This window comes from Physeter macrocephalus, chromosome 11 (genome assembly GCF_002837175.3).
Source record: "Physeter macrocephalus isolate SW-GA chromosome 11, ASM283717v5, whole genome shotgun sequence".
In the NCBI taxonomy this organism is placed as follows: domain Eukaryota; kingdom Metazoa; phylum Chordata; class Mammalia; order Artiodactyla; family Physeteridae; genus Physeter; species Physeter macrocephalus.
This window is the reverse complement of record NC_041224.1, coordinates 107,179,890-107,198,365: the sequence shown is the minus strand read 5'-3', so window position 1 is coordinate 107,198,365 and position 18,476 is coordinate 107,179,890. Positions and strand designations below refer to the sequence as shown.

Below are 18,476 nucleotides of genomic sequence, written 5' to 3'. Positions count from 1 at the left end.
GTACGCGGGCCTCTCACTGTTGTGGCCTCTCCCGTTGCGGAGCACAGGCTCCGGACGCGCAGGCTCAGCGGCCATGGCTCACGGGCCCAGCCGTTCCGCGGCATGTGGGATCTTCCCGGACCGGGGCACGAACACGTAGTCCCCTGCATCGGCAGGCGGACTCTCAACCACTGCGCCACCAGGGAAACCCAAACTTTTAAAATTAAAAAAATTTTTTGTTTACTTTGATCTGGAAGTGTTCGCTACCTAACTGTAGTCCATCGGCACCCTCGTGGCTATATCTTCTGGCGATGCTGATGCTGTTTCAAGGATCCCAATGACTGATCTCTTTCCAGGTCCCCGCAGCCCTGACATTTAGGGTGTCCCACACTGTGGAGGGAGCATCGACCCACCACGGTCTGAGAGGACATGTGGGATCCTTTTTCAAGCCCCTAGTACCACCACTCAGAGAGAGATGAGGGAATTGAGGCTTCTTCCTCAATCTTGAGCCTCTCAAAAGACTCATGTTCAGTATGTTGGCCACTCTGCCCACACATCCTGTGGCGGTAGAGGAGCATAGTGGGGCCACATACGAGGCTTTAGAATCGGGACACTGGCCCTCGCAGAGATGCTGCCAGTCGGTAACTTGTAGGACCATTTTTTGAAGCGTGGCCTTGGCTTGTTACAAAACATGGGGAATGTTTTTATCTTTCTCATTGTTTCTGTTCTTAATTAAGCTGTCTTCAGTTTGGAGATGTTTGTGCCCAGCTCAGTTACCGGACCCAGGAGATGGCGCTACCATCACCCCTGGGACTCCAGCGTTTGGTGAATTCTGCCTGATCGGGGCTGACAGTGGTTCTTCACTCTCCTTTGCCCCCGTGGCAGTGGGGCCTAAGTGCTGGCTTGGGTCTTGTCTGTGCTATGACAAGGTCCACGTAGTGCCGTGATTATGGGCCTCTAACGTAGTTTTTGAAGCAGGGTTGGAAGAAAGCACTATATAATGTATGGGATTGAGTGGACTTTGACCCATAAGTTAGGACTCAAAGAGTTTGAAAACTCCCAGCGTGAAAGCACATAGTGTTTGGGACAGTCTGTTTTTAGGACATCTAGAAAGATAGACTAAACCCAGCAAGATTGCAGGTTTCGAAGTGTGCTGGTGTTATATATGTCTGTGCTTAAATAGACTCATTCGTTTCTGAAGTCTGAAATTTTTATTCCATAGGAAGGGGTTCATTTGTCAACTTACATGAAAGTTTTTTTTGGTGTTAAGTTATCCCTATGCTGTACTAGCACTCAACAAAGAGCAATTCTTGAAGCATTTCATTTGGAGAGTTAAAGGCAGACTGTAAAAAGGAGAAGCGTTATGACACTTAGAAAATTTGTATAGATTTGGCAGCCAAAATGAATGAAAGGAACAGAGCTTGTAGATCAAAAACTTACTTTTAGAACCATTTTTTCCTACAGTATTATATATTAAGATATATGCTGGCATATATTAAAATCAGATAGCATATATTAAAATCAGCCTGGTTTCTAATATTTTGTAGCTTATCCTGTTACACGCTGAATATCTGTAAGCCACACAATAGGTGTGACTAATGGGACTGATTCTTTTGAGACACCTATCAGAACATTAATTCTTCAGGTCAGTATATATTTAAAAATAGACATTTTGGTAAGCTGTGTACTTTTCTTTTTAAAATTTCCTTTAGGGTTTAAGTTATAAACCATATGAGAGAGCAGTAACCTGTTAGAATATTAGACTTAAGAGTCGGAAGACTTATGATCAAGGGTCAACTCCTCCATTTGAGTTTTGGGCAGTTCACAGAACCTCAGTTTTTTCATCTGTGCATTTTTAAAATCTTTCTTCCTTCCTTCTTTCCTTCCTCCCTTCCTCCTTCCCTCCCTTCCTTTCTGCTGTGCCAGGTCTTAGTTCAGGCACGTGGAATCTTTAGTTGCGGCATATGGGCTTTTTACTTGCAGCATGCATGTGAGATCTAGTTCCCTGACCAGGGACTGAACCCGGGCCCCCTGCATTGGGAGCATGGAGTCTTACCCACTGGACCACCAGGGAAGTCCCTCATCTGTGCATTAGATCCAATATTTGCTTGTAGCATATGTTACCATTGATTGTTAAATAAATGTAAGGTGTTAGTATAAGAGATTGAGTTCACTGGTTTTTAGACACACCTATTTGATTTTGGTTTGGTTTCCATTTTAAGCCTTAAATTTGGCTCCAAGTAAGTTTTATTGGTTGGCTCTTTCCAAGAATCTTAGCTCTGTAACATGTTTAGCATAGTGCCTAGCGATATTAGGTACTATAAATGATAGATATTGATATAATGATTACTTTTATTAAATCATCAAAATAGGCTATGGATTCTGAGGGCAACCAAGACAGCATGATTGGATGATGCATTAGCTGCTTTAAAGAGGACAAAGCACTTGAGGATATGGAAAGTGTAATTATGATTAAACTCCTTGCATAGAAAGTATTTAGATTAGGTATTTTTTTCTGCTTTATTAAGATATAATTGACATAAAATAAAACTGTACACATTGATGTGTACTGTTTGATGTGTTTTGATTTGTGTTAACACCCATGAAACCATCACCCCCCAAATTCCAAAATGCCCTTTTATAATCCTTTCATCCTAGCCCCTTCCCACCTATTCTTATCCCTAGGTAACCACTGGTCTGCTTTCTGTCACTACAGGTTAGTTTGCATCTTCTAGAATTTTATGTAAGTGAAATCATACAGTATGTATTTTTTTTTTTTACCTGTTTCCTTCCACTCAGCATAATTATTTTGAGAGTCATCCATGTTAATGTATATTGATAATTTCAGACCAGTAATTTCTGAATAATTTATCCTATTGATTTTGTTTGGTGTCTTCTGTTTTTTTTTATTTGATAGACCTGTGGTGGACAGACTTGGGAAAGACCATTGCTAGATGTGAAAGCTTGGGGTAGGCGAGAAGTCCTACTGTACCTTCCTAGACAGAAAGGCTTCAAAGTGGGACTGGTTAAGCCTGTCTTAATCATGGTCTTTCTGAGTTACCCAAACTCTGGTTGGTATTGTACAGAAAATGCTTAATAATGAATCCCGTCATTATTTGTGTTGGGTGGTGGTGTGGGGAAAAGCTCAGGACAAATCTGCATTATTCTGGTATTGCTTTGTCTTGCTCCTAATTTTTAGTTATGCGTTCTTACCTTTTTATTGGAAATATTTGTCGATTTAAGTTTAAACCAATTATTTATTCAGAATTTTGAACAGTAGAATGGAGGCCAAGTGTCTGTTGTAAAGTAAATAGTAATTTTGAGTACCAACATTTTCTCTTCACAGGACAGGGTCTATATTGTATTTTGTCTCTACCTAGATATTCAGTTTTCTTCTAGACCCCTGACCTTTTCTAAGCCACAAAGCAGAACTAGTTCAGATCTGTAAGGTGCAAAAATAAACTTAGGGTAAGCAACAGCGGGTAAGGTACCTTTGGAGTTTAAGAAACAGAACTGTATATCCTGAAGTCTGTTTCTTGGAGGGGGGAGGGAAAGTGGGGTGCTGGAAGGGGAGGAAAAATATAAATGAGGTTCTTAAGTATTGATGTCCTCTCCTCAGATCTGCTACAATGGCATCTGATGACTTTGATATAGTTATTGAGGCCATGCTGGAGGCTCCCTATAAAAAAGAGGAGGTAAGATTCCCTATCTCACTCTTGGAATTGGGCTGGTAAGAAAAAGCAGTTGTGGATCATCGGTTTCAACGTTTTGTGAATCTTCTTTCCCTGTTCGTTTATTATGTGCAGTGGCTTTCATAAAAGGCATAATCTTTTAGTAAGCTCTGCTGGAGGCCGATACTCAAGGGCCATGCTTACAGAAAGGGCCCCAAAAACTGGGGGGGGGGGGACATGAAGTTGCGGTGGGAACCAGTGCTTTGCTCACAGCTCTCAGTGACACAGTAGAAGGTCAGTGTATCTCAGACATAACTCTCATTTCTCACTCTCCAGGGAAATGGACGTTAGTGGAACAGATGCTGGGGTAGCTAAAGGTTTGACTTCAAAATCTGATTTCTTCTTTTTGGGTAGTTTCCTTCTTTCTTCTCTTATTCTTTTCGTTAGGAGGTCCAGGTGCTTAGAAACTGTTTAGATGATTGAGAGCTTCGATTTCATGAGCTTTCTTCCTTGTCCACTTCTCTCTTTGCCCAATGGAATCTGTGTGTCTGCCACCTGGTACCTTGTGTCATTTTCCTGGCGAACCCCTCAGGATGAGCAGCAAACTAACGAGGTTGAAAAGGAGAGCCCTAGTAACACCACCAACAGCACCAGCCGTACCAGCAGCAGTGGCAGTGGCACCAGTGGGAGCAGCGCCAGTGGGGAGGCAAGCAAGTGAGTGTGGCCTGAGGAAAACGGGTTGGCGACTTGAGGAAGGGAAGCAACTGTGTCTGTTATAGAAACAGCCAGAACAGGGAGGTGGTTGCTGGTAAGACTTCTGACTTTTAGTACTGGCTCCACTGGGTCATGGGAATGATGGTGACCTGGGTTAATGATCTTCTAGTCTTCACTTGCCAGTGTAGATTTGTGGATAGACTTGTGCATCATTCCTAACGTCGATGTAGTATTTCACTTGAATAAAATAGCAAGAGGATCTCTGATTTGGAAACATGAGCTTTTGCTTGGTTTTGAGGGGGGCGGAAATGGCCATTTCAGATGCCTGACAGCATTCAGGGCTCTGTGTAAACTGATGTCATGTCATTGCTGTGAACTTCTGCCATATTGTCTTCTAGGCTTTGGTCTTTCACTGCTTTCTGTTTCACCCTTGCTTTAGTGTCATTTCTTATCCTTGGGAGAGATAATGAAACCTCAGTAATAAGAGTTTATGCTCTCTTTCACAGGAAGAAGAGGAGTCGGAGCCATAGTAAAAGCAGGGATAGAAAACGCAGGTCAGTCATTCTGGGGCCGCTTGGGTTTTGAGAATTATAAATGGAAAGGTACCAGGGAAAGCTATACATCAAAGGCCAGAAAGGTTGGTTTGTTCTTTAAGGAGCTTAATAGTCATTGCCGTTCACAGTCGTAGTCGAGACCGTCATAGGCGGAGAAGCAGTCGGAGCCGGAGTCGAGATCGGCAGCGTCGTCACCGCAGCCGTAGCTGGGATCGTCGACATAGTAGTGAGTCACGAAGTCGAGACCGACGTCGTGAGGATCGTGTGCGCTACAGGAGTCCACCGCTTGCCACTGGGTACCACCTTTTGCTTATAAGATCACCTTTGTATCGTATTTTGGGATAGGCAGGAGACCCAGTTACTGGAGGGGTGATACTCAGAGTTTGCATGTGCGCTGAGGTGCTGTAATCTGGTTTTCTCATGGTGGAAGACCCAGCACTGGGCCAGTGTGGATAAAGGTGGGTGACACGGTTTTCAGTTTGATTGTTCTCTGTTCCGTAGGCGTAAGTATGGACACAGTAAGAGTCCTCATTTCCGGGAGAAGAGCCCAGTCAGGTGAGTTGACAATGAGCACTCTTTTAGGGATTGTGAGTTACGAATAAAAAGCGGTTTGGGCCAAACCACAGGAATGTGTAGTATTTGAGGGTAGCTGAAGAATGATGACCAAGTACTGGGAGGGAGGGTCTCAACGATTTTGCTCGCTCTTTAGGGAGCCAGTTGATAATCTGAGTCCTGAGGAGCGGGATGCCCGCACAGTGTTCTGTATGCAGTTAGCTGCCCGCATTCGGCCTCGAGACCTGGAGGACTTTTTCTCGGCTGTTGGCAAGGTAACCTTCTTCCCCCTCTTAGTTGTCTCTGAGAAGCCTGTCTTCTGTCCATCCCCCTTTATGCCCAACTCACGATTTCCTTTTTGCCCTGGTTAGGTTCGAGATGTACGTATCATCTCAGATCGGAACTCACGTCGTTCTAAGGGCATTGCCTATGTGGAATTCTGTGAGATCCAGTCTGTGCCGCTGGCCATTGGGCTGACCGGGCAGCGGCTGCTGGGAGTGCCTATCATTGTACAGGCCTCACAGGTGAGCAGCCTGAGAAATGGACATGAGAAGATGGAGTTGATGGTGGTAGGTGTGGGGCATGACCCATCATTTCCTCCTTCTGCAGGCTGAGAAAAACCGACTGGCAGCCATGGCCAACAACCTGCAGAAGGGCAGTGGTGGACCAATGCGCCTCTACGTGGGCTCCCTGCACTTCAATATCACCGAGGACATGCTCCGGGGCATCTTTGAGCCCTTTGGCAAAGTGAGTAAAAAGTGAGGGAAACCTCTGAAGGGAATCGGAAAGAGTGGGGAGGGCGAGTGTACCTCCTCTTTCCATCTGACCATGATTAACCCACTGCGTGTTTCACGATGGCCATGTGGGTCCATGCTGGGAAAGTTGGGCTCCATCTCTGTATTCATAGTGCTCGGGAGACAAATTAGGCACCATGAAATCAAATAATGGGGTCCAGATGAAGTAAGATGAGTCAGAAAAAGTGTTTGGGAAAGAGATGGGCTTTGTCTCTTTTTTAAAATGATTTGGAGAGATGTAATGGGTTGGTTAGAAAGTTAGAGGTATTTAGAACAATCTGGGTAGGGGACTTCCCTGGCGGTCCAGTGGTTAAGACTCCGTGCTTCCACTGCAGGGGGCACAGGTTCAATCCCTGGTTGAGAAACTAAGATCCCACATGCCACATGCTGCGCATGGCCAAAAAAAAAAAAAAACAGTAGTCTGGGTAGGAAAGATCAAAGGGGTGGCTTAGCCAAAAGATTATTGATTATTTTTCTCTATTCTGCAGATTGAGAATATTGTCCTGATGAAGGACTCAGATACAGGCCGCTCTAAAGGTTATGGTTTTATTACGGTGAGTCTCTAGTCTTCAACATTTAAATTTTAGTTTAGGTTTGTCCACTTGTCTGATTTTGCAGCTTAGCTTCATCCTCCTCCCATAGGAACTGTCTAAATGACCCATAAACCCTGGTGCCTGAAGCTTGGACTAGCCTTCTGCCCCTTGAGATGAGTGCATTGCTTGAGATGGCTTTGCTCCTACACCCTGTCAGTGGCACTGGTATGGGGTGTCCAGGAGGTCAACCAGCTTCCCTGGTGCTACAACTTGCTCTCTGGGTAATAGTAACGATTCCAGGCTGCAGCTAAGAGGTTGGGGGCATGAGGGAGGTTAGGTACGGGCCTTTATAGATGTGCTTTATAGAATTGGTATATTTTCATGATGGGGTGGGAATAAGAAGGTATATACTTCTCTCTGGCCCTACCCAGTTTGAAGCAGTTTCCCCATTGAGAAATATCTTTATATTTAAATACCACTATAGGGAAAACAGTGAGGCTGCCTAATAGTGGGCAAGTCTCACCTTTTCCTGACATTCCAACAAAATTGTTTCCAATTCCCATAACTGGTTCTTCCAGCCCCATGTGACTCCAGGCTAGGACTGGCTGCCAGCCACAAAGTCTGATAGAAGCTGATATTTTCTGGGCTCAATCCAGGCAGCATACACCCCCCCCCCCCCCCCCACAGCTACCTGCAGGGCAGAGGGGAGGTAGGTTGTGTTCTACCGTGGGAATTGCTCATCTCAGAAGTACCTGGTAAAAGCAAGCCACCTACACCACCTGCCTAGGAACTGTCAGTACCACGTGCCAGGCCCTAGGACAGGTAATACCAGAGTAAATAAAGCCAGCTGTGGTGTTCATGGTGGCAAGTACCTTTTCTAGCTCCCTGTGTGACTCAGATGCATAAAGGCTTCTGTGGGGCCTTTTTGCCCTTGTGTTGCTGTCTTTTAGGTCAACACCCTTGACACATAAACGGCAGACTGGGAATCCTCTTTATGCCAGGCTGCTGGTAGTGCTGCTGCTGAAAGGGACGAGAGAGTAGAGGCCTTCTGGCCAGTGGGCCAGAGTCAGCAGCACTGGGGCAGGGTAGGAGTGGGGGTGCAGTCTCGCTCTCAGTACCAGGGTGTGCGCCTTCCTGAGGCTGGGCTCTGGAGTTCCACGTTCCTGGTTCTTGACTAAGGACTGAAACTTACTAGTCCTGAGGGCTGAAATTAAAGCTCAGGAGCCTTGGATCTCAGCCTGTCTTACTTCCATTTGATATGCCCATTTGTGAAACAGCCTGTCAGGCTGGGCTCCCTACAGATGATGCACTGTTAGGTTCTCAGTGGAGCTGGAAGATTGAAAAGTGATTGCCTTTGAGTCAGCTGGAAAAGGTCTTCTTTAGAGAACCATTTGGGGGCATGGGGATCTTAGGTCACATTCCCTGGGAAAGAAAAGTTTGAGCCACAGTGAGCATGCAATTTTCATGGGACAGTAGGACGAGAGAGTATTAGTGGGGCTTTGAGAGCATGTCTGTGGCCAGGAGGTACCTGATATGGCCTGGGTTTCTTGTAGTTCTCTGACTCAGAGTGTGCCCGCCGGGCCCTGGAACAGTTGAATGGCTTTGAGCTTGCTGGTCGGCCTATGAGAGTTGGCCATGTGACCGAGCGACTGGATGGTGGCACAGACATCACTTTTCCTGACGGAGACCAGGAGCTGGATTTGGGATCAGCGGGTGGACGTTTGCAGCTCATGGCCAAATTGGCAGAAGGTAGGGCTTCTCTGCAGAGTGAAGAACATGGCGTTGAATTTTACATCAAGGGTTAGGACTTAACCCCACCTCGTCTTTCCCTCTGAGGCTCTGGAATCCAGCTGCCGACCACCGCTGCTGCTGCCCAAGCTGCTGCCTTGCAACTGAATGGAGCAGTTCCTTTGGGGGCCCTGAACCCAGCGGCTTTGACTGGTAGACTTGGACTTGGGAAAGGGAGAGAAGGGTCGGGCCTGGAAGGCAGGAATGCTCTGTGCTAACTCCCTTGTCTCTCTTTGTTCCAGCTCTGAGTCCGGCCCTGAGCCTCGCCTCCCAGGCAATCGCCTCCCAGTGCTTCCAGCTTTCCAGCCTCTTTACCCCCCAAACCATGTGAGTGTCAAGGCCCAGCTCATTTCAGTGTTCACAGTTACTTTCATAGCTCCGCCTTCCAGTTTACGTCTTCTCCATGCCACAGGTAATTAGTGGCGCAGTCCACTGCCTCCCTGTGCCTCTGGGTCCTGCCACTCCCTTCTCCACGTCTACCCTTCCATGGCCCCTTCTCTCCATTCTGTGGACCAAACCATCCTGAGGGTGTGAACATTGGCGGTGGGGGAACTGGGACCCCCTCGGACACCTAGAAGAGCTCCTGCCACCGCAGCCGCAGTGGGAATGGACTCTGGTGAGCAAAGCTGCCAGTTGAAGAGAACAGAATCTGCACTTGCATTGAACATCTGTTTCTCTGTGTTTATCGTCTCCTGGGATGACCTTCCTTGCCCTTTCCAACCACCTCCTACTGATTCCTTGATTCCTCCCCCATTGGGAAGGCCATAGGGCATTAACGGAAAGAACTAACCGCTCTCTGCCTGCCTGTACCTTTACCCTACAATCTGTCACGGAAAACCTTTAAGACCTCTGGTCTGTGAGGACTTTGGAGTTTGAGGGAGTGAACCTTGAAAGTGCTGGCTTGCTGCTACAAGGGCCCTGGAAGATAGCACAGACGTGTGTTGGGAAGCCTGCCTTAAACCTTAGCTTGGGGCCAGAACTGCTACTGTGGGCTCAACATCTTGCTGGGAGGTGTGGGAATGATCTCTCCTGCCAGCCATTTTGGATGTCTTAGTGGCATTCGGGAGTTCAGTGAAAGGTGGGCTACCTTTCAGGTATCTTCCATCTTCCTTTGTGTAGTTGTCCTTCCTTTGGCCCAGGGTGGGAGGATGGAGGGGAGGCTGCTTCTCTCCACCACTTCCATGTGCCTCTGGAGACTGTGGGCTCAAGCCCAGCTGGGCACACGTGAGTCCTTCTCACTGTATTTTATACCCTTGTGTCTGTGTACATAAATATAAATATATATATATAAACTTTGTACAAAAGGCAGGTCCCACGGTTGTGGCGGCGGCTGCCCATTTGTATGGTCTCGGTCCAGTGGTGTGTCTGACGTTAACTTCTCCTGAGCCAGAACCACGAATGGTTCTAGGGATATAAAACATTTGTAATGCCATTGAGTTTTCTTTCCTTTATTTTAGTTTTTTAAAAATCTGATCTTTAGAAAGAAAAACAGACAAAAGGCACACACGCCATCTGTATCTGCTTTATACTCCCATGGTCTTTATGCCCCGTGGTCTCCTTCTCTCTTTATCTTGATTATCTCCAAACCTCCCTGCCTAGTGGACAGACCTCCGGGCTCCCTTTCTCTGCCTGGGGACAGATCTTGTCTTTCCACCAGATGGCAGTGTGACGGTAGCACATTCTGCACCTTGCTCTAAGGGTGTTTGGTGATCCTGAGGAGCTTAAGTACCAGAGAAGCCTCCTAAGCTCACCATTCTTACCTTGATCTCTGTACCCGCCTTGGGACCTGTTTGTAGTAGACATCCAGTCCAATATCCAAAGGGGTTTGGGCATTATACATCAGGGCTCCCCAGGCCTTAAGTCTGCAATTGTTCGTCCTTTCAGTCCCCCCAACTCTTCTTTCCATATGGCTCTGATAACACAGGCCTGAGTCCGATCGATGAATTTCCAGGGAGCTGAGTATTCCAGACATGGCCCTTCCAAAGGTGAGGGCACACCTTCCTCTCCCTGCTTTGTAAGGCTTAGAACGAGGGGCTAGCCCAGAGCCTGGCTCACCAGCTAGGGACCAACCAAAAGGAGAAGTTCTGAGGTTCAGGGACAGGGCTCTCTGGGCTTCCTCCATTCTTTACTTGTCTGTATGCAACAGAATGTTGAGAGTTTATTGTCATGCTAAAAATTTGGATAATTGCTGCTAGGTTTTAATTTGTCAGTTAAGGCTTCTAAGCAGAGTGATGGTTTTTTAGTGGTTAGCTTATGACGTTGCTCTTTACACTGCAGTGTTAAGTACCTGAAACCTACTTGTGGCATAAAAGGCCACTGGGACTCTGGAGGGACTTGCAGGCTGCTACAGTCTTACCCACTGTCACCCCTACTCCTTCCCTGCACTAATTTGCTATCTGGACCTGGGAGAAGGGAAGGAGGCCGTGTTATTTTGTTATTTTTAGGTAGGAGCAGCTGGCTAAGGCCCAGTCCCTTGCAGTTACTGATGCGGCTGCTAAGGCATCCTGACCTCAGTGCAGACCATTTTTATGCATCCTCCTGAGGCTATGGGCCAGGCCTCCTCATGGCAGTCTTGAACATCTTCAAACTATAGGTACCCCCAGGCCTTGCTTCCTGCCTTCAGGTGGGCCCCCACCACTGCTCAGTTTCCTTATACTCCCATTCCTAGCTGCTTTGGCCTTCCTGCACTTTGGGTCCTTCCACCTCAGTTCTTCCTTGCTCCTTGTTCTTGGAACCTTGCATAGCTTTTTGCTGGGAGAGAGACAAGGGTGGAAGTAAGGGAATGTCTAAGACAACTTCTGTTCTAGTCTTAACCTACATAAGGTGACAACATCTAGTGGGTAACAGCCGGTGTCACTGCATGTGACTCAGTGCCTTCTTGTTACTCATCCCTCTATAGGGGGTGGTTGGAGTGGAGAGAAGGGGCAGTGAACAGCCTCTGGGCCCAGCCTAATGTAAAGGAGCCGCCCTCAACCTCCTGCCTGAGCACGGTGGCTAAGGTGGGAGTAAAGATGAGACTGTTGCCCAGGTCTGTTCCCGTCGCAGTTAGAATTTCCCCACCAGTCCTCAGTTCTAAATGGGGTTTTTCACCTGACTTTCGGCTTATAGCGTCCACTTCTCTCTTCTCTAAGGCAGTGGCATTCCTCCCTGTTCTTTATTTTTTATTTATTTATTTTTTTTGCGGTACGCGGGCCTCTCACTGTTGTGGCCTCTCCCGTTGCGGAGCACAGGCTCCGGACGCGCAGGCTCAGCGGCCATGGCTTACGGGCCCAGCCGCTCCGCGGCATGTGGGATCCTCCCAGACCGGGGCACGAACCCGCGTCCCCTGCATTGGCAGGCGGACTCTCAACCACTGCGCCACCAGTGAAGCCCCTCCCTATTCTTTAAACTGCTGTGTTCTTAACGTTGGGATTCACCCTGCTTCTTTCTTAGGCTCTGTGGGCTACCAGTGGAAGCAGGGCTGTGACCTATGAACCTTTAGTCTTGGTGCTTATAAGGAAGGGAAATGAGCTAAAAATTTGGAGATATTCTGTCACAGCCCCTCTTTTCTTTTAAAGAGTCTGGTGCGAATCAGGAAGTATTACTTGGACAGGGACTTCCCTGGTGGTCCAGTAGGTAAGACTCCACGCTCCCAATGCAGGGGGTCCAGGTTCGATCCCTGGTCGGGGAACTAGATCCCGCATGCATGCCGCAACCAAGAAGCTTGCGTGCTGCAACTGGAAAAAAAAGGGGGGGGGAGTATTAATTGGACAGTGAGAAGAGGCTATCCTGGCACCAAAAAGTGGGGTGGTTAACAATTATTGAGAATTTACATTTATGCAGGATTTGGTGTGGGTTAGGCATTGTTCTAATCATCTTATATGTATCAAATTGTTTAATCCTCAAAATGATCCTCTGAAGCAGATTCTTTTATTATCTTTACTTTGTTAGTGAGAAAACTGATACCCAGAAGGTTAACTAACTTGTCCCCCGATTATGCGGTTAGCAAGTTTGGGATCTCAGTCCAGTCTAGCTTCAGATCCCTTGATCTTAATCTTAACCTGCCTCAGCATCACTGTGGAAGCCAAAGCCTTGGAGTCATGGGGAAGTGTCACTTTTTCTGTCTCTATACTCATAGTTCTCAGTATATCCTGAATTCTTCCACTTCCATGTCTACTGTCTTGTTCTCTCTTCCTGCCCCTCTCTGCTGGTCAAAATCCTCTATTTTAAGACTGATGATTTCCTAGTTGAAGTTGATTTTCCTCTTCAGTATTCTTGGTCCTATGTAGGTCTTATTCTGACTTTATTTACAGTTCTTTGTAAACTCTGTTACTAGATGGTTATAGCTTGATGAAGCCAGTCATAGATGTGTCTTTTTCATTACTGTTTTGTTTGCACATATTTCGTATCTGTTGAGTTGAATTACTTCTCTCTCAGTTCAAGTCAGAGCTAGGCTTTCCAGAGGTTGTCCCTTCTAGCCTGCTTTTCCTAGCAGTCTCGTCCATTTCTTCCTCACTGCTCCAAGAGAGGAGGCAGCTTTACTCTTTTTGGTGTTACCATGGTAGCCTGTGAAGCTTTCTGTCTAAAGTGCTGCTTGCCACCACCAGAGACTGATGTTTCCATGGCAACCAGGTGAAGTCAGTAGTCATGAGCTGAATGCAGGAAAGGAGTTCTGATCTGAAGCTGTGTGTCTGGATCTTCTGGCTTCAGATATCCCCCCCTTCCCTCCCAACTTTTGCACTCTATATCCAGAACTGATTGCTCGCAAAGTGTGTTCTTTTTTTTGGCTGCATTGGGTCTTCGTTGCGGTGCGAGGGCTTCTCATTGCAGTGGCTTCTCGTTGCGGAGCATGGGCTCTAGGCGCACAGGCCTTTGCGTTTGTGGCACGCGGGCTCAGTAGTTGTGGCTCGCGGGCTCTAGAGTGCAGGCTCAGTAGTTGTGGTGCATGGGCTTAGTTGCTCCATGGCATGTGGGGTCTTCCCAGACCAGGGCTCGAACCCTTGTCCCCTGCATTGGCAGGCGGATTCTTAACCACTGCGCCACCAGGGAAGTCCCTCAAAGTGTGTTCTTGGTTGAGAGAGCTCTGTGTGAGGTGAAGCAGACCAGTCAACTTAGATCATGTGGGAAGATGGAGGCAAGGAAAGAGATGATCAAAGATCACTTTTAAAAGTTGGATGAGTTCTCTTGGCTCTCCCAGATGATCTGCTCTCAGGAGCCCTTAAGGAGTTGGGTGGAGTAACTGGAGACCCATTAAGCAGTTATTTTTGAGGGCAGTGGGTGGATGAGGTGCCTGAAGATTGGAAAAGAGCCAGTCAGTGCTGGATTGCAAGAAGAGGGAAACAGTGACCTTGGAAATCAGAGACTTGTCAGACTCTTGCCAATATTCCAGAAAGGATGGGAACTTCAGTCAGCTTTCAAGCATCCTGAAGCCTACTTGTTTAAAATGAATGGTGCTGAGAATTAGCCTCCTTCTCCCACTTCCTGGGCCCAACCAAGCCAGGGGACCTCCACCCTGTAGCAGAAAGATCATACTCTGGAACAACACCATGTGGTTCAGATCTCTCTTCTGCCACAAACCAGCTGAGTAAGCTTAGGTGTTACTTCTCTAACTCAGACTCCTCCCTTTTAGAAAGGAAATGATAACAGTAGTACCTCTCTGGGGGATGTTGTGAGGATTCAATGAAATGATAACCTGTAGAGGCCTTAGAACTTGATAGCTTCCCATTCCTCTGGATGCCTACATACCTGACTTTCTACCTGGCCTAATTCTCCTCCCTAACTTTGAGAATGCTTGAGATTTATAGGGGTAGAACTGATGGTGGGGCAATGGTGAAAATAAACCTTCATTGTTCCTGGGCTAAAGTCCCAGGCTTACAAGGTCCTAGGTCACACACAGTCAGGCTACCTTTCAGGAAAACAAATCCCACTGGTCGAATCTCGTTATACTTGAAACTCTATAATCAGGTTACAACCAGATGGCTTCGGAAAATCAAGGTGGGCCCCTCAAGTACCTTCAGGATACCTAGTGCCCTTTGCTTGGTCTGGCTGGGGAAAATCCCAGAGCAGTCTCTGTTATAGTCCTTTGAAAGCATCCTTCCTAATCTCCCCCAAGCATTCTTAGAGCACCTGTCTTTGTGGTCTCCAGAGCCTAGCCCTACCTACTCTGGCAGTTTCCTTTCAGAATAAGTATTTTTTTTTTTTTTTTTTTTTTTGTAGTATGCGGGCCTCCCCCTGCCGTGGCCTCTCCCGTTGCGGAGCACAGGCTCCGGACGCGCAGGCCCAGCGGCCACGGCCCACGGGCCCAGCCGCCCCGCGGCACGCGGGATCCTCCCAGACCGGGGCGCAAACCCGGCTCCCCTGCATCGGCAGGCGGACGCGCAACCACTGTGCCACCAGGGAAGCCCCCAGAATAAGTATTTTAAATCAGCACAGGTCCTCTGCCTAAAGTTGTAATTTGAACAGAAAAATGGGAAACTGTAGTGTAATACCATCCTTAGGCTTCAGTTGCCAATCTTCCCCCCAAAACTCCCCAAACAAGAAATCCGATAATGGGTTACCTGTGAGTCTTGCGGGGAGGCTGTTGGACTTTGTGGACCACAACTTAAATTTGTATCTCCAGAGTGGTGCCGTGCTTTGAGAGATTAGCATGTTGCATGGTTGCCTGAATAAGGGACCAGACACAGTTTGCAAAAAAACATTGCTTCTAAATTAACTATACTCCCAATAAAAATTTTTTTAAAAAGAAAAATAATAAAGAATTTTTGTAAAAAGCATTACTTCCACTGCTCATTTGTATAATCATGAAGATATTTGCATTTTTATCTAGTCCTCATGATTATCCTACAAGATAGGTATTATTATCCTCGTTTTAATTTATTGGCCACGACTTGTGGCAGGCAGGATCTTAGTTCCCACAGGAAGCAGAGTCCTAACCACTGGGCCGCCAGGGAAGCCCTTATCCTCATTTTATAATTGGGAAGAGCTAAGGTTCAGAAAAACAAGAGAGGTCAAGAGTGACTTTCTCCATAGACTTCCATCCAGAAAATAGCCTGAGTGCCAGGTAAAAGGCTTGCACAGCCCCATTGAATTTATATTCACGCCTTGAGTTTACAAGGCCACCAAGCTGTAGAGTCATGACATCAAGATTCAAATTCCTTGAGTTATTTCCATCAGAGAGCCACCAGGTGATAAAGGACTAAGAAGCAGAATGCTCTTGTCTGGTTTTGGGACCCTTTGACATCCTCCCAAATTTTGCTTCCTTCTGTACAGGGAGGTCTTTACCTCATCATGTGACAGGCTACCCACCATTTCTCCTGTGCATTTGCTCATGTGGTTTTGCCGCAAGACATTTCTTTTCCTTCTTTCCCCCATCTATCTACAGCCTATGTATAACCTTCAAGGCCCAGTTCCTAAAATATGTCTTCCAAATGTTCTGTCTCTATTCAGACTTCTTAGAGCACGTGATATAGCTTGCAGTTAGATAGTCAGAATGTGGTATAGTTTGCTGCTGTTTTGGCCATGGTAGTTCTGCCTCCAACTTGCAGTGTCTCTACAGCTCAATTGTAAGCTACTTGAGGGCAGGGATAGTGCCTCATCTGTATTTGTTTTCTCTGTAGGGCCCAGCACAGTGACTGGCATATGGCAGTACTTGAGCAGAGCAACAAGCATTTGTAGATGAAAGATTAAAACGTCCAGGAAGATTTTACTTAGACTGATGTGGATTGGAACAATTAGATTAATAAAAGGATGTATGTATGGGTGGACTTTCTGGGAGTGAGGATTTGACCCAGAAGACTTGCGGAGTGTCCTTCCATGACTCCGGCAGTCCTTCAGAAGAGGAGAGCCCCTGTTCCAGTCTCTAAAGAGGGTTAGATGCAGCAGGGCAGAAAGGCCCAATTGTAAGCAGAGGCCCAGAGCAGAGGGATAACTTCTAAGACAGGACTGGCCTCACCTCTGGCCTCTCAAGGAAGAGAACACCCAGTCTATGCTCTTGGCCAGTGAGGCGGCCTTGTGGGCCAGGAGGCATGGGGTTAGTAGAGGTTGGGCAGGGACTGGGCTGATACGGGAGCACAGACCCCAAGTCAAAATTGCAGTGGTTAAGAGGAGCACGGGGCTTCCCTGGTGATGCAATGGTTAAGAATCCGCCTGCCAATGCAGGGGACCCAGGTTCGAGCCCTGGTCCGGGAAGATCCCACATGCCCGGAGCAACTAAGCCCGTGCACCACAACTATGGAGCCTGCGCTCTGGAGCCCGCGTGCCACAACTACTGAAGCCCGCGCACCTAGAGCCCGTGCTCCGCAACAGGAGAGGCCACTGCAATGAGAAGCCCGCACACAGCAACAAAGAGTAGCCCCTGCTCTCTGCAACTAGAGAAAGCCGCACGCAGCAACAAAGACCCAGCACAGCCAAAAATAAATAAAAAATAAATAAATAAATTTATTTTTTTAAAAAGAGGCGCATGAGGGCAGAGAGGATCTTACCTGGCACAGGCAGCTCAGCATCGGGCCCCTTTGCTGGTCTCATGCCAGCCCAGATCAGTAGCCTGGGCTTACTTTGCCTTGATCAGAGGGAGGGAGAAGAGTGGCCAGGCTCTCAGAGAAGACCCCACCTCTCCCAAGTCTAGCAGGAGTGGGGCTTCAGCTTCTGTCTGTTCTGAGCTCTTTCCTGTAGGCGTCTGGAGGGAACACACAGATGGGTCGGGCTGATGGAACTGGCTGAGTTGCGGGGAGGGAAGCTTGTGGCGTGTGTGGCTCCCCTCATGGGGGAGGTCCTGCCGTCATCATCATTAGACTTCTGCCACATGAAAGGCACTGGGCCTTCTGGTTCCTCATCCTCCCCTCCTGCCACATTTGACCAGTGGTGGTACTCTTCCTCTAGAAAACCCTTCTCCCTGGGCAGTAGCCACTACCTGCTCAACCCTAGTTCCTCCACCACTTCTTTGGCAGCTGCATCCCCACCTTCTTTATCTGCCTGTCCCCAGGACTCTCTCTTTGGTCCCTTTTCTTTCTCTGGAACACCAAAGCTTTGTTTTGTTTTAAATGACTTAGTTTAGGGACTTCCCTGGTGGCGCAGCGGTTAAGAATCCGCCTGCCAGTGCAGGGGACATGGGTTTGATCCCTGGTCTGGGAAGATCCCCCATGCCGCAGAGCAACTAAACCCGTGTGCCACAACTACTGAAGCTGCGAGCCACAACTACTGAAGCCCGCACGCCTAGAGCCCGTGCTTTGCAACAAGAGAAGCCACCACAATGAGAAGCCCGCCCACTGCAACAAAGAGTAGCCCCCGCTCTCCGCAACTAGAGAAAGCCCGCATGCAGCTACAAAGACCCAATGCAGCCAAAAATAAATTTATTTTTAAAAAATTATTTAGTTTATTTAGCCATAGTTAAAAACCCAAAAGGTAGAAAAAAGGCATACAATGAAAAGTAAACCTACACTTGTCATCCACCCACCCAGTTCCCCTTCTCAGCAGCAGTCAGTAGCATCCCAGCTTGTGATTTGTTGGGTCACAGACCCCTTTGGAAATCTGATGAAATTCATGAACCTATTTTCAGACAAATGCATGACTGCACAAACGCATCAAATTGTACCATTTCACAAGAATCACAGACCCCTAAAGCCCATGTGTGGTTTGAGGCTAAGGATCCCAGCCTGTATTGCACCCTCTTAGTCTCCATTAGTGGGTCCCTGGTGCAAAATGAAAATGCAGGGTTCCTTCTTCAAGGAGCCTTGTTCAAGCGACAGCAGAGCATTAAACTAAGCATGGGGCCCTGTGTGACTGCCCTGCATCTCATCCTTTCCTCTGGCTTTTCTACTACCATTGGTATGGCAATTCTCCTATCTGTGTCTCTTGCCCTAACTTGTTCTGAATTTCAGACTCAGCTGTCCAGGGATGTATTTCTGAGCATCTCAA

The 18,476-nt window shown here is 47.5% G+C and overlaps 1 protein-coding gene across 6 annotated transcripts in view; it reads left to right on the top strand.

Annotated features, from left to right (window-relative positions):
- RBM23 (RNA binding motif protein 23) overlaps positions 1-10,037 on the top strand; it is a 10,551-nt gene extending 514 nt beyond the window's left edge. Inside the window, exons 1-14 of one of the 6 annotated variants that reach the window (XM_007100470.4) lie at positions 7-1,624; positions 3,326-3,447; positions 3,599-3,674; positions 4,243-4,364; positions 4,871-4,918; positions 5,047-5,214; positions 5,420-5,473; positions 5,628-5,745; positions 5,842-5,994; positions 6,080-6,217; positions 6,753-6,818; positions 8,351-8,546; positions 8,634-8,738; positions 8,828-10,037. In XM_007100470.4, the coding sequence (XP_007100532.1) occupies positions 3,609-3,674; positions 4,243-4,364; positions 4,871-4,918; positions 5,047-5,214; positions 5,420-5,473; positions 5,628-5,745; positions 5,842-5,994; positions 6,080-6,217; positions 6,753-6,818; positions 8,351-8,546; positions 8,634-8,738; positions 8,828-8,916 (1,323 nt within the window). In that variant the 5' untranslated portion in view covers positions 7-1,624; positions 3,326-3,447; positions 3,599-3,608 and the 3' untranslated portion in view covers positions 8,917-10,037. Of the gene's footprint in view, positions 1-6; positions 1,625-2,896; positions 3,051-3,325; positions 3,448-3,598; positions 3,675-3,954; positions 4,365-4,870; positions 4,919-5,046; positions 5,215-5,419; positions 5,474-5,627; positions 5,746-5,841; positions 5,995-6,079; positions 6,218-6,752; positions 6,819-8,350; positions 8,547-8,633; positions 8,739-8,827 lie in introns of those variants that run through there. The other 5 variants (XM_028495621.2, XM_007100475.4, XM_007100476.4 and 2 more) reach the window with 5 other exon arrangements.
- Positions 10,038-18,476: the final 8,439 nt, after the last annotated feature.